The sequence below is a fragment of the Heterodontus francisci genome, chromosome 8, assembly GCF_036365525.1.
Source record: "Heterodontus francisci isolate sHetFra1 chromosome 8, sHetFra1.hap1, whole genome shotgun sequence".
In the NCBI taxonomy this organism is placed as follows: Eukaryota; Metazoa; Chordata; class Chondrichthyes; order Heterodontiformes; family Heterodontidae; genus Heterodontus; species Heterodontus francisci.
In genome coordinates, this window is record NC_090378.1 from 106,094,310 (window position 1) to 106,109,159 (window position 14,850).

General features: G+C 45.7%; 1 protein-coding gene across 1 annotated transcript in view; it reads right to left on the reverse strand.

Annotated features, from left to right (window-relative positions):
* Positions 1–728: 728 nt before the first annotated feature.
* Positions 729–14,850, reverse strand: part of si:ch211-267e7.3 (ADAMTS-like protein 2) — a 152,114-nt gene continuing 137,992 nt past the window's right edge. Inside the window, exons 15-18 of the mRNA XM_068036528.1 lie at positions 11,542–11,712; positions 9,331–9,507; positions 8,165–8,309; positions 729–876 (exon numbers count right to left, since the gene is read on the reverse strand). Coding sequence (XP_067892629.1) covers positions 761–876; positions 8,165–8,309; positions 9,331–9,507; positions 11,542–11,712 — 609 coding nt within the window. The 3' untranslated portion in view covers positions 729–760. The remainder of the gene's footprint in view (positions 877–8,164; positions 8,310–9,330; positions 9,508–11,541; positions 11,713–14,850) is intronic.

Below are 14,850 nucleotides of genomic sequence, written 5' to 3' on the forward strand. Positions count from 1 at the left end.
GACCACTGCAAAACCATGGCTTCTGAGACCATTGGAAATTCACAAATGTCTGTTGCCCTTATGCCCTTCCCACTTCCCCCCACACCCACTATAATACCCAAAGAACCAAGTACCCACCTCAGTTAACTATTTCCCCTTGTCTCACTAAGACATGGATCGTTGTTGAGACTGGCTGTCACACACTTTATTTATAGAGTCTGCTGTAGGGGACCAAAAACGCTGGCCATTTTGCATTTTGGAAGCTGCGGAGGGTGGGGTGGGGGGGAGTGAACAGGGGAGGGACTGAAGCTAGCTGCGGGGGGTGGGAGGGGGGAAAAGAGTGAACGGGGGAGGAATTGAAGCTCACGCTCCTGTTCACTGACGGAGACACCCAAATGGGTCCATGACCCAGAGCTAGACCTGGGATCCGTGCAGAGGTCAGGAGCTGGTGGAGTTTAGAGTGGGGGCAAAATAATGGGGAACAGACCCAGCACCATTACAGCGCAGGGCAGGAGAGAGAAAAGGAGAGGCTGAGTGATATTCAGGTCACGGGAAAACAAATGCTGTTGTGATTTGGGGGCGTGTTGTGCATTTTTTTTTTAAAGTTTAGCAGTATCACTTACTCATACTGTCTGGGATTGGTGATTATCTTCACCCTCTCCCCCCACCTCCGCAACCCACCCCCACGTGCCCACCCCGCCCCCTCCCACCCCCGAGAAACGGACTGTGTATTTCCTGTTATTCCCCTGTAGGATTGTAGGCCCGAGGATAGTCAGTGTTACTATGCCCTGTTCTTGCAGGATCTGCAGCAGGCCTTCCTGTAGTACCAATGTGTGCACAGCTTCACCTTCAACACCAGCGCACAGTTGGCCGTCACTTTATCCTGACAGTTGTCATCTGCAAGGCAAACAAATGAGGTGGATATTTAACACTGGAAACCAGACACCAACTCTACAGACAGTGACCCTCTCTACCTCCCTTTCAGGGCCACCCTGCCCTCACTCTGCCAGCCCCATGAGTGTTGCCAACTCTGCTTAGATGGATTCCTGCAGGTTTCATCGCATGACCTCCCACCTCCCCACTCTTGCTGTTGACTGCATAATATGTCCATCCTTGTGGCACAGGGCCTGCCCATGCTCAGTGAAAAGTGATCAGACTCTGTTAACCATTTGGACAATTCTTGACTCTCAGTTGAACAGCCTTTTCCGCCATCTCCAGTATTTTTAGAACTAATAAATGAAAGTGTTCACTAAAAATTAGAAAAACACATTTTTCCCCAGGATTTGCTTGCAGCAGCATCCAATATATTCAAAAGATGGTTACAGCACAGAAGGAGGCCATTCAGCCTGTAATGTCCATGCTAGCTCTCTGCAAGAGCAACTCAGATAGAGCCCCCCCCCCCACCTTTTCCCTGTAGCTCTGCAATTTTTTTTTTCTCTTCAGATAATTATCCCAATTCTCTTTTGAAAGCCACAAGTGAATCTGCCTCCACCACACTCTCAGGCAGTGCATTCTAGATCCTAACCACTCACTGTGTAAAAATGTTCTTTCTCATGTCACTGTTACTTCTTTTGCCACTCACCTTAAATCCATGTCCTCTAGTTCTTGACCCTTCCACAATGGAAACAGTTTCTCCTCATCTACTCTGCCCAGACCCCTCATCATTTTGCACACCTCTATCAAATTTCATCTTAACCTTTGCTTCAAGGAAAACAGCCCCAGCTTCTCCAATCTGTCCACATAACTGAAGGCCCTCATCCCTGGAACCATGCTCATGACTTGTATCTGCACCCTTTCTAACACCTTCATATCCTTCCTAAAGTGTAGTGCCCAGAATTGGACACAATACTCTAGCTGAGGCTGAACCAGTATTTTATAAAGATTCATCCCAACTTCCTTGTTTTTGTACTCTATGCCTCTATTTTAAAGTCCAGGATCCTGTATGCTTGAATCACCCCTTTCTCAACCTGCGCTACAACCTTCAATGATTTGTGCATATATACTCCCATATCCCACTGGTCCTGCACCCCCTTTTGAATTGTACCCTTTATTTTATATTGCCTCTCTGCATTCTTCCGACCAACATGTAGCACTTCACACTTCTCTGTGTTCACTGGCCATATGTCCATCCATTCTACCAGCCTATCTATGTCCTCTTGAAGTTTATCACTATCCTTCTCACGTTCACAATACTTCCAAGTTTTGTGTCATCTGCAGATTTTAAAATTGTGCTCTGTACACTCAAGTCTAGGTCACTAATATATATCAAGAAAAGCAGGGGTCCGAGCACTGACCCCTGGGGAACCTCACTGTATACCTTCCTCTGGTCTGCAAAACAACTGTTCACCACTAGTCTCCGTTTCCTGTCACTCAGCCAATTTCGTATCCATGCTGCCACTGTCCCTTTCATTCCACGAGCTTGAACTCTGCTGGCAAGCCTATTATGCGGCATTTTTTCAAACATCTTTTGGAAGTCCATGTACAGCACATCAACCGCATTACCCTCATCAATCCTCTATGTAAACTCATTTAAAAACTCAATTAAATTAAACATGATTTGCCTTTAAAAAAATCCATCGTGGCTTTCCTTAATTAATCCATATTTGTCCAAGTGACTGTTAATTTTGTCCCGGATTAATATTTCTTAAAGCTTTCCCACACTGACGTTAAACTGACTGGCCTGTAGTTGCTGGGTTTATCCTTGCCCACAGACTGTTTGACGTGACATCACATCACTGCACTCTTGACCATTGGAAGGAACTAGCCTTAGAAGCCATGCAGTGGCTGATTTGATTTGCTCTTGGTATGCATGTCAGGAAATATTCCCGTGAACAAGGATAAAAGCAGAGCCAGCCACTCCATAATGGTGTGCTTTTCTCCTTAGTCATTACTCAGAATCCAGCTCCACACACAAACCTTCCATCCCCATCCCCAACCAATTACTGAATCCCATTTTCAGAATCCAGGCCAGTTCCTGATACTGATTTCAGAATCTGTAAGTGTAGATTTTGAAAATCTGATCTGTTATTTAAAAAACAATGACAGCTTGTGAAAATAAATTGCAGGAAATAGGCTTAAGCACGAACAGTAAATCAAGTAAAAATCTGACAAGCTGATCACTCCCTCAATATTGGAATGAGATAGCAGTGGACAGTAGGCATGACTCTTAAATTAATTTAGTACCTGTGTTCCCACAATGCACCCAGTATATATTAGGATGAAATAATGCCACCTCTATTGTAAACATATAGAATTATGTGTAAGGAGCAGCGAATTACAGGCCGTGTGTACTCAAGGGGTTCAGATTGTTAAAATATAGGACAACGCTGGATTCAGATCATTGTCCAGAACCTACTAATATGATATTTTTGTTTCATGTATATTTTGGTGTTGATGTCAAAATATTCCCAATGGGCTGCATTTATTGGCTCCCTGCGATATTACGTGCAGCGGCTCATTAGCATGGAAGGGGCGGAGCAGCCGCCTCCGACGATGTACGGGGGCAGCTGCTCTGTCCCCAGCAATGGCGTCTGGCACCATCGCGCAGGTGATGACGTCATTTTTAACGGGTTGCAGGTCCTCACCAGTCCTTTTAATTTTTAAATGGACCGCAGCAATAACAACTGAAATTAAATTGTGATCTAACTTTGAGACCCCTCTCCACTAAGTGAAGAATAAATAAAATTACCGAACACCCCCAAAAAATTGCTTTTGAATGAGCTGAACTTTCATCCCCCAACTTCAGAACCTTTGACCTTCAACCCCTTCCCACATTCCGAACAACCAATCAAAACGGTTTTCCCTGCTCCCCACCGCTCCTACCTGAAAATTTCACACCTCCCCCGTCCCCACCAGTGTCTCGCCTCGGATCGCCGAACAGAGATCTGAAGGCAGAGGGGTTCCGGCCATTAGCCGGAATATTGGCGTGGGACAGCCGTCAGGTCCAGGTGAGTTAATTAACGATTATTTAAATTTATTTTATTATGTAAATGAAGGCTAAGCCGCCAAGCGGCAGGGAGGCCGCACCGAGGCCTCACCACCACTGGTAAAATGTGGCGGTGCATTGCTGGAGTCGGGGGTCATGGGAGGCCTCTCACGGAAGAATTTTCCAGGGTCACCTGCCACAACCCCTGATGTCGGAGGGCTGGTAAAATTCAGCCCCATATTTCCAATTTTAGCCATGCTGTATTATATCAAACAATTCCTGAGCAATTAAATGCGGCCAAGATACACAGTAAAGATTTACTCTGGCAATACTGCATCAAGATTATTTCAGAGCTCATCAAAATTTATCATTTCGTCAACATTATACCCAACTTGCCTCGATCCACACAAACTGGATACATAGAATATTGGGAAGCTGCATTAGCCAGCAGCCAACCCTCCTTCCAATTTGCTCACCAGCCATACCTGTGAACATGGCCAAACTGTGAACCTGCATCCATTAGCGACTGACTCATAACTCATTTGTTTAGGACTTGTGAATTAACTATGAGGCTTTTATCCCGCTGCGGTGGATTACACAAAACCAAGAAGTGAAAGGACATGACACAAAACAAATGAACACCAGGTCTCCTTACTCTTTATATCATTCAACAAAGACTCTTTGGTTTAAGCGCCTTGTGCCATAACACTGGCCTCCTTTTCATCTGGAAAACCGACTTGGTGGAATCAATTTAAAAAGAAGGCAGACGGGTGTCAGCAAATAATTGATGTAGCTTCTGATAGCATATTGGATGGTGATTTAACCCTGGGCCTCTATTGGATGACGATTTAATCCTGGGGGTGTATTGGATGACGATTTAATCCCGGGCCTCTAATGGATGACGATTTAATCCTGGGGGTGTATTGGATGACGATTTAATCCTGGGCCTCTATTGGATGACGATTTAATCCTGGGGGTGTATTGAATGACGATTTAATCCTGGGCCTCTATTGGATGACTATTTAATCCTGGGCCAGTATTGGATGTTGATTTAATCCTGGAGGTGTATGGATGATGATGTAATCCTGGGGGTGTATTGGATGTTGATTTAATCCTGGGCCTGTATTGGATGTTGATTTAATCCTGGAGGTGTATGGATGATGATTTAATCCTGGGGGTGTATTGGATGGTGAATTAATCCTGGGCCTGTATTGGATGGTGAATTAATCCTGGGCCTGTATTGGATGGTGATTTAATCCTGGAGGTGTATGGATGATGATGTAATCCTGGGGGTGTATTGGATGTTGATTTAATCCTGGGCCTGTATTGGATGTTGATTTAATCCTGGAGGTGTATGGATGATGATTTAATCCTGGGGGTGTATTGGATGGTGAATTAATCCTGGGCCTGTATTGGATGGTGAATTAATCCTGGGCCTGTATTGGATGGTGATTTAATCCTGGGCCTGTATTGGATGGTGATTTAATCCTGGAGGTGTATGGATGATGATGTAATCCTGGGGGTGTATTGGATGTTGATTTAATCCTGGAGGTGTATGGATGATGATTTAATCCTGGGGGTGTATTGGATGGTGAATTAATCCTGGGCCTGTATTGGATGGTGAATTAATCCTGGGCCTGTATTGATGGTGCTTTAATCCTGGGGGTGTATTGATGATGATTTAATCCGGGGGGTGTATTGGATGTTGATTTAATCCTGGGGGTGTATTCGATGGTGATTTAATCCTGGGCCTGTATTGGATGGTGATTTAATCCTGGGCCTGTATTGGATGGTGATTTAATCCTGGGCCTGTATTGGATGGTGATTTAATCCTGGGCCTGTATTGGATGGTGATTTAATCCTGGGCCTGTATTGGATGGTGAATTAATCCTGGGCCTGTATTGGATGGTGATTTAATCCTGGGCCTGTATTGATGATGATTTAATCCGGGGGGTGTATTGGATGGTGATTTAATCCTGGGCCTGTATTGATGATGATTTAATCCTGGGGGTGTATTGGATGGTGATTTAATACTGGGCCTGTATTGGATGATGATTTAATCCTGGGCCTGTATTGATGATGATTTAATCCTGGGCCTGTATTGATGATGATTTAATCCTGGGGGTGTATTGGATGGTGATTTAATACTGGGCCTGTATTGGATGGTGATTTAATCCTGGGCCTGTATTGGATGGTGATTTAATCCTGGGCCTGTATTGATGATGATTTAATCCTGGGCCTGTATTGATGATGATTTAATCCTGGGGGTGTATTGGATGGTGATTTAATACTGGGCCTGTATTGGATGGTGATTTAATCCTGGGGGGGTATTGATGATGATTTAATCCTGGGCCTGTATTGATGGTGATTTAATCCTGGGCCTGGCTTGATGATGATTTAATCCTGGGCCTGTATTGATGGTGATTTAATCCTGGGCCTGTATTGATGGTGATTTAATCCTGGGCCTGGCTTGATGATGATTTAATCCTGGGCCTGTATTGATGATGATTTAATCCTGGGCCTGTATTGATGGTGATTTAATCCTGGGCCTGTATTGATGGTGATTTAATCCTGGGCCTGTATTGATGATGATTTAATCCTGGGCCTGTATTGATGGTGATTTAATCCTGGGCCTGTATTGATGGTGATTTAATCCTGGGCCTGTATTGATGGTGATTTAATCCTGGGCCTGTATTGATGGTGATTTAATCCTGGGCCTGGCTTGATGGTGATTTAATCCTGGGGGTGTATTGGATGGTGATTTAATCCTGGGCCTGTATAGATGGTGATTTAATCCTGGGGGTGTATTGATGGTGATTTAATCCTGGGCCTGCATTGATGGTGATTTAATCCTGGGCCTGTATTGATGGTGATTTAATCCTGGGCCTGTATTGATGATGATTTAATCCTGGGGGTGTATTGATGATGATTTAATCCTGGGGGTGTATTGATGATGATTTAATCCTGGGGGTGTATTGATGATGATTTAATCCTGGGGGTGTATTGATGATGATTTAATCCTGGGGGTGAATTGATGGTGATTTAATCCTGGGGGTGTATTGATGGTGATTTAATCCTGGGGGTGTATTGATGGTGATTTAATCCTGGGGGTGTATTGATGATGATTTAATCCTGGGGGTGTATTGATGGTGATTTAATCCTGGGGATGTATTGATGGTGATTTAACCCTGGGGGTGTATTGATGGTGATTTAACCCTGGGGGTGTATTGATGGTGATTTAACCCTGGGGGTGTATTGATGATGATTTAATCCTGGGGGTGTATTGATGGTGATTTAATCCTGGGCCTGTATTGATGGTGATTTAATCCTGGGCCTGTACTGGATGGTGATTTAATCCTGGGGGTGTATTGATGGTGATTTAGTCCTGGGGGTGTATTGATGATGATTTAATCCTGGGGGTGTATTGATGATGATTTAATCCTGGGGGTGTATTGATGGTGATTTAATCCTGGGCCTGTATTGATGGTGATTTAATCCTGGGCCTGTACTGGATGGTGATTTAATCCTGGGGGTGTATTGATGATGATTTAATCCTGGGCCTGTATTGATGGTGATTTAATCCTGGGCCTGTATTGATGGTGATTTAATCCTGGGCCTGTATTGATGGTGATTTAATCCTGGGCCTGTATTGGATGGTGATTTAATCCTGGGCCTGTATTGGATGGTGATTTAATCCTGGGCCTGTATTGGATGGTGATTTAATCCTGGGCCTGTATTGATGGTGATTTAATCCTGGGCCTGTATTGGATGGTGATTCAATCCTGGGCCTGTATTGGATGGTGATTTAATCCTGGGCCTGTATTGAATGGTGATTTAATCCTGGGCCTGTATTGATGGTGATTTAATCCTGGGCCTGTATTGATGGTGATTCAATCCTGGGCCTGTATTGATGGTGATTTAATCCTGGGCCTGTATTGATGGTGATTTAATCCTGGGCCTGTATTGGATGGTGATTCAATCCTGGGCCTGTATTGGATGGTGATTTAATCCTGGGCCTGTATTGATGGTGATTTAATCCTGGGCCTGTATTGGATGGTGATTCAATCCTGGGCCTGTATTGGATGGTGATTTAATCCTGGGCCTGTATTGGATGGTGATTTAATCCTGGGCCTGTATTGAATGGTGATTTAATCCTGGGGGTGTATTGATGGTGATTTAACCCTGGGTGTATTGAATTTGTAATGAAGATCCTTTGGATATCACTAGCTGCATCAATGTGCCTGCTGTAATCATTCTTACCTGGTGCATCTGTCGGACACAGTTGAACCTCGCATGTCTCTTTTGGCTCTGGTTTTGTGGATGGATCACATCCTTGTCCAACCTCATCTCCTTGGTAACATTTCACCTCCCGAACCCGGACTCCACTCCCACAGGTTTTACTACACTGTGCAGGACAAAGACTGCAGTTATTTATCGGACAGCACCAGCTGCAGGTTGCCCATATAACAGCAATCTGTGGACAGTTAAATAGACGCTGCTCCAGCAGTATTTCTGCAGAACAAAGTTATTTTTTCTGATGTTGAAAAAATTCTGTTTTTGCTGTCAAGAAGGGTTCTAGTGCCCATTCATTTGCTCCATATCGCTTTATACATTTTGCTAACAAATCTATCTATTGCATTCTGGAAATTTCAATTGATCCAGCATTCGCAACTTTTTGGGGGGGCCAGAGTTCCAGATTTCTACAACCCTTTCTGTGAATAAATGCTTCCTGATTTCACTTCTGAGTGGCCTAGCTGTTATTTGAAGTTTCTGTCTTGATGTCCCCGCCAGAGGAAACAGTTTCTCTGTATCTTCCTTAATGAATCCCCTAATCATTGCTAAATAACTTGGTCTGATTGCCCCTCAATCTTCTATACTCAGGGAAATATAAGCCCACTCAATCCATATCTTCCTAATTTAACCCTTTTCAGACCTGGAATCATTCTGGTGAATCTGTGCTGCACCCATTCCAAGGCCATGATAACTGTTCTGAGGTGTGGAGTCAGGACTGAATACAGTCCTGCAGGTGGGGTCTAACCAAAGCCTTGTACAACTGAAACATAATATATTCCCCTTTGTATTCCAGCTCCTTGAGATAAAGTACAATTTTTGCTTTTTGTACCTGGCTGCTGGCTTAAATGATGTATATGAGAATTGGAGAGAAGCTTCATATCTTGATGTTTCCTGGCACTGCCTGGCTCCATTGGGCCATGGACGGTAGCACAGGAGGAGGGGAAACAGGATGTCAGGAAAACCTCACCAAAAAAAGAAATTTGTGCAGGAAAAGAAATGGGAATTAAAGAAACAAACAGATCAAAGATTATTTGAATTTGCTGCAGTACCCACAGGAAAAGGTTATATTCTCTTCACATGAATGAGTGAGACACAATAGCTCCATGTCGACCTGGAGTATCGAGTTTGCTTACCTGCGACCAGGATGTCTTGAACCACTTTGAGCAAGGCCTCTCGAAACAGGCTGCCTCCTCATCAGGCTTCTTGGAATGTCCACACTGGCTCTCCTCATACTCCTTATAAGCACCATTTTCTAAGCCAGCGCACAGAATTCTCCGGGTCTTCCTACCCCGGCCACATGTGGCATTGCACTAAAGCAGGACAAGGTTAGAAGGTTATTGCACAGTCAGTCCCAACCAAACCCTGCATCATGGGGAGCTTGAGAGCTATCTGCCAAGCATGCCCCATAGCAAACAAACCCTCCCTCACCCATTCAACTTTCGAGCTAAAACTCCCCTATTCTGAGAACTCTCTGACCCATGTACAAGACAAGTGTCCATATTACAAAAATGTTGTCGGCTGCACCTGCTGAAGCCCAGTCTCCCAAAAGGAGGTGACAGAACTTCAGAAACTTGGCCAATGTTATAGCAAGATCCTAAGGCAACATAAAAACTACTTGATGCCAAGTGGCCTTTCCCTAGAGAGTCAATTAAAGTACAAACTAAGGCCACACGATTTTGTGAAAACTTTGGGCTGCTGCTAAGTCAAGTCTCTTTCTAACAACCAGTCAGTCACTCCCCTTCCTCAGGCTCCCAGTCCGCCTTTCCCAGGATCCCAGTCTAGTGCTTTCCTCTGACTGACTCCTGTTCTCTCATTCCCCTCTGCTGGACTCTCACACCCCTCTCTCAGCCTTCCAGCCTCTCACTCCCCACTAACTAGCCTCCCACCCACTCTCTCATCAGCCTCCCGGTCCCTCACTCCCCTTTCCCAGCCTTCCGGTCCCTCACTCCCCACTCCCCAGCCTCCTGATCCCTCACACTCCACCCCCCCCCCCCCCCCCCAAGTCTTCTGGTCCCTCACTCCCCCTTCTCCAGCCTCCCAGTCCCTCACTCCCCTCTCCCAGCCTCCCGGGTCCCTCACTCCCCTCTCCCAGCCTCCCGGGTCCCTCACTCCCCTCTCCCAGCCTCCCGGGTCCCTCACTCCCCTCTCCCAGCCTCCTGGTCCCTCACTCCCCTCTCCCAGCCTTCCGGTCCCTCACTCACCACACCCCAGCCTCCTGGTCCCTCACACTCTTCTCCCCAGTCTCCTGGTCCCTCACTCCCCCTTCTCCAGTCTCCCGGTCCCTCACTCCCCTCTCCCCAGCCTCCCGGTCCTTCACTCCCCTCTCCCCAGCTTCCAGATTCCTCACACCCCACTCCGCAGCCTCCCGGTCCCTCACTTCCCTCTCCCCAGCCTCCCGGTCCTTCACTCCCCTTTCCCCAGCTTCCAGATTCCTCACTCCCCTCTCCCCAGCCTCCCGGTCCTTCACTCCCTTCTCCCCAGCTTCCAGATTCCTCACTCCCCTCTCCCCAGCCTCCCGGTCCCTCACTCCCCTCTCCCCAGCCTCCCGGTCCCTCACTCCCCTCTCCCCAGCCTCCCGGTCCCTCGCTCCCCTCTCCCCAGCCACCCAGTCCCTGGCGACAGACTGGGGGCCTGAGAGCGGCCGGCGACAGACAGACATGAAATCGGCAAAATCTAACATGATTGGTGGAGGGAATGGTGGGAAGGGGTTGAAGGTTTAAAGTTCTCAACTCTCGACTTTCGGGAGGGGGATGATCAGGATTACAAGATTAGTTTTTTTGGGGGGAGAGGGCAATTAATAAATTGATTAGTCATTGAGGGGGTGGGAGAGGGTATTGGAAGTATGAAACAATTTTAAACTTTAATTTTTAAAATACTGTACCTTTCAAAGTTTAAATGCTTTGGAAGGGCCTGAAGCCCTTTAAAAATTGCGCCGGACGCTGTTGACAGAGCGCCTGCCCCCCTCGACGTCATCGGGACCGGGCAGTCCACCCCGGACATGTAAATGAGCCACTGCGCTAAATATCGCGGCAGCTCCACAGGGCAAATCCCGCACGTGCACGTCGAGATCGGCAGCGAGCTTTAAAAATTCCGGCCAACATGTGGGATATTGCAATGCAGGAAATAGCTGCTACCTGTGTCTCTACAATAACCACTGCACTGTTACCAGAAGGTGCTCTGTGAGAAATCTTTCTTTTATGAAGAAAAACTTCAAATACTTGCTGGATTATGTTTGTTTCACCTCTTTTTTAAGCAGACTCGAGGGGATGCTGATATCAGCTGTTAGCTCCGGTTGGTCCACCTGTCTCGGTTATTCCTGCAGCACGTGTCAGTCTCTATCATACCTGCTCCCACTCCTGTGACACCCAGTGGGGGGGACAGTCTTTATCTCCACAGGGGTGCACTGCCAGAGGCTTTGCTGTCAAGTCGCACTGTGAGTCTGGTAGGACCTTTCCATCATTGTTTCTGCAAACCACATAGCGCGTCATCCGACCTTCTCCGCAGACTCCTGAGCACTTCAATGAGAAAGGGAAAAGGACGGCTCAGAAATCAACCTAAACAGATAGATCACCATCAATGGCAACAGCTTGCCAAGGCTTCTTTAATATCACCTCCCAAACTTGCTACCTATATCAGTTAGAAGGACAAGGTTAGCATGGGTGCCTCATCGCCTGCAAGTTCCCCTCCAAGTCACACACCCTCCGACTTGGAAATATATCATCATTCTCTCATCGCTAATGGGTCAAAACCCAGACCTCCCTACCTAACAGCACTGTGGGAGCAGGTTCTCCAGACACAGACTGCGGTGGTTCAAGATGAAGATCCATCGCTTTTTCAAGGGCAACCAGGGATGGGCAATAAATGCTGGCCTTGCTGGTGACACCCATAAGCCAAGACGAATATTGAATAAACTTACATTATATAAAAAATGTCCCAAAGCGCTTTGTCTGAAAATATAATTGACTTCAGGCTGAAGGAGGAAGTATCAGGAGGGATGACCAAAAGCTTTGTCAAAGATGTGGGGTTTAAGGAAGAGAGGGAGGTGGAGAGGCAGAGCATGGCACCAATGGTGGGGTGAAGGTAGTGTTGGGGGAAAGTACAAGAGGCTGGAGTCAGTGAAACAGAAATAGGAATTGTTGGGCTGGAGGGAGTCATAAAGATAGAGAGGGAGACGGCCATGAAAAAGCATTGAAACATGGACGAATGAAAGCTTGAAACTGGAGGCACTGAGGAGCCAAGGTCAAATGTAGATCAGGAAAGACAGGTCTGGCAGAGATGGAAGTGCAGGACTTGGTGTGGAAAGGGAAATAGGCAGCAGAGATCGAGATGGCCTGAAATTGATGGCGAGTGCAGGATGGGAGGCAAGCCGGGGTGAACTGGATTAATTGAGTCTGGAAGTGACAAAGGCACGAATGAGATTTCCAGCATATGAGCTGCGGTAGAGGCAGAGGTGGGTGGTGTTAGAGGTGAAGGTGAGCAGTCTTTGTGATGGAGGATAGATTGGGTCAGAAGATCAGTTTGAACTGCAAACTGTTTGGGTCAGCCCGAGATAGAGATGGTGTTAAGGCCAAATTTGGTCCTGGTTTGTTTAGCCAGAAGACTTTCCAGTGCCAACTGAGGCTACCAAACTCCCATGACACCATGACCAATATCCCATCTATTGATTTTCATTTCTAATCCATCTGAAAAACAGGAGATCAGTAATATCTGCTTTTGAGCTATTTTTCAAACCGCTCCCAATTATTTAATACAGTTCAGCTAACAATAAGACATAACAAAACATGATAGCATGGGGACACCTGAATTAGCTGCCAGTATGCAACTCACTCAAACAGCAATCAATAATCATCCTCTCTGTTAAAAAGGGGCAGAAGTGCCAGAGACTGAATGTCAGTTTGAGGGTGAGAGTGTTTGTATTAATGTCAGTTTGGGGGTGAGAGTGTCTCTGTATTAATGTCAGTTTGGGGGTGAGAGTGTCTCTGTATTAATGTCAGTTTGGGGGTGAGAGTGTTTGTATTAATGTCAGTTTGGGGGTGAGAGTGTTTGTATTAATGTCAGTTTGAGGGTGAGAGTGTTTGTATTAATGTCAGTTTGGGGGTGAGAGTGTCTCTGTATTAATGTCAGTTTGGGGGTGAGAGTGTCTCTGTATTAATGTCAGTTTGGGGGTGAGAGTGTTTGTATTAATGTCAGTTTGGGGGTGAGAGTGTTTGTATTAATGTCAGTTTGGGGGTGAGAGTGTCTCTGTATTAATGTCAGTTTGGGGGTGAGAGTGTTTGTATTAATGTCAGTTTGGGGGTGAGAGTGTTTGTATTAATGTCAGTTTGGGGGTGAGAGTGTCTCTGTATTAATGTCAGTTTGGGGGTGAGAGTGTTTGTATTAATGTCAGTTTGGGGGTGAGAGTGTTTGTATTAATGTCAGTTTGGGGGTGAGAGTGTTTGTATTAATGTCAGTTTGGGGGTGAGAGTGTCTCTGTATTAATGTCAGTTTGAGGGTGAGAGTGTCTCTGTATTAATGTCAGTTTGGGGGTGAGAGTGTCTCTGTATTAATGTCAGTTTGGGGGTGAGAGTGTTTGTATTAATGTCAGTTTGGGGCTGAGAGTGTTTGTATTAATGTCAGTTTGGGGGTGAGAGTGTCTCTGTATTAATGTCAGTTTGGGGGTGAGAGTGTTTGTATTAATGTCAGTTTGGGGGTGAGAGTGTTTGTATTAATGTCAGTTTGGGGGTGAGAGTGTTTGTATTAATGTCAGTTTGGGGGTGAGAGTGTTTGTATTAATGTCAGTTTGGGGGTGAGAGTGTTTGTATTAATGTCAGTTTGGGGGTGAGAGTGTTTGTATTAATGTCAGTTTGGGGGTGAGAGTGTCTCTGTATTAATGTCAGTTTGAGGGTGAGAGTGTTTGTATTAATGTCAGTTTGGGGGTGAGAGTGTTTGTATTAATGTCAGTTTGGGGGTGAGAGTGTTTGTATTAATGTCAGTTTGGGGGTGAGAGTGTCTCTGTATTAATGTCAGTTTGGGGGTGAGAGTGTTTGTATTAATGTCAGTTTGGGGGTGAGAGTGTTTGTATTAATGTCAGTTTGGGGGTGAGAGTGTTTGTATTAATGTCAGTTTGGGGGTGAGAGTGTCTCTGTATTAATGTCAGTTTGGGGGTGAGAGTGTTTGTATTAATGTCAGTTTGGGGGTGAGAGTGTCTCTGTATTAATGTCAGTTTGAGGGTGAGAGTGTTTGTATTAATGTCAGTTTGGGGGTGAGAGTGTTTGTATTAATGTCAGTTTGGGGGTGAGAGTGTTTGTATTAATGTCAGTTTGGGGGTGAGAGTGTTTGTATTAATGTCAGTTTGGGGGTGAGAGTGTTTGTATTAATGTCAGTTTGGGGGTGAGAGTGTTTGTATTAATGTCAGTTTGGGGGTGAGAGTGTTTGTATTAATGTCAGTTTGGGGGTGAGAGTGTTTGTATTAATGTCAGTTTGGGGGTGAGAGTGTCTCTGTATTAATGTCAGTTTGGGGGTGAGAGTGTTTGTATTAATGTCAGTTTGGGGGTGAGAGTGTCTCTGTATTAATGTCAGTTTGGGGGTGAGAGTGTTTGTATTAATGTCAGTTTGGGGGTGAGAGTGTTTGTATTAATGTCAGTTTGGGGGTGAGAGTGTTTGTATTAATGTCA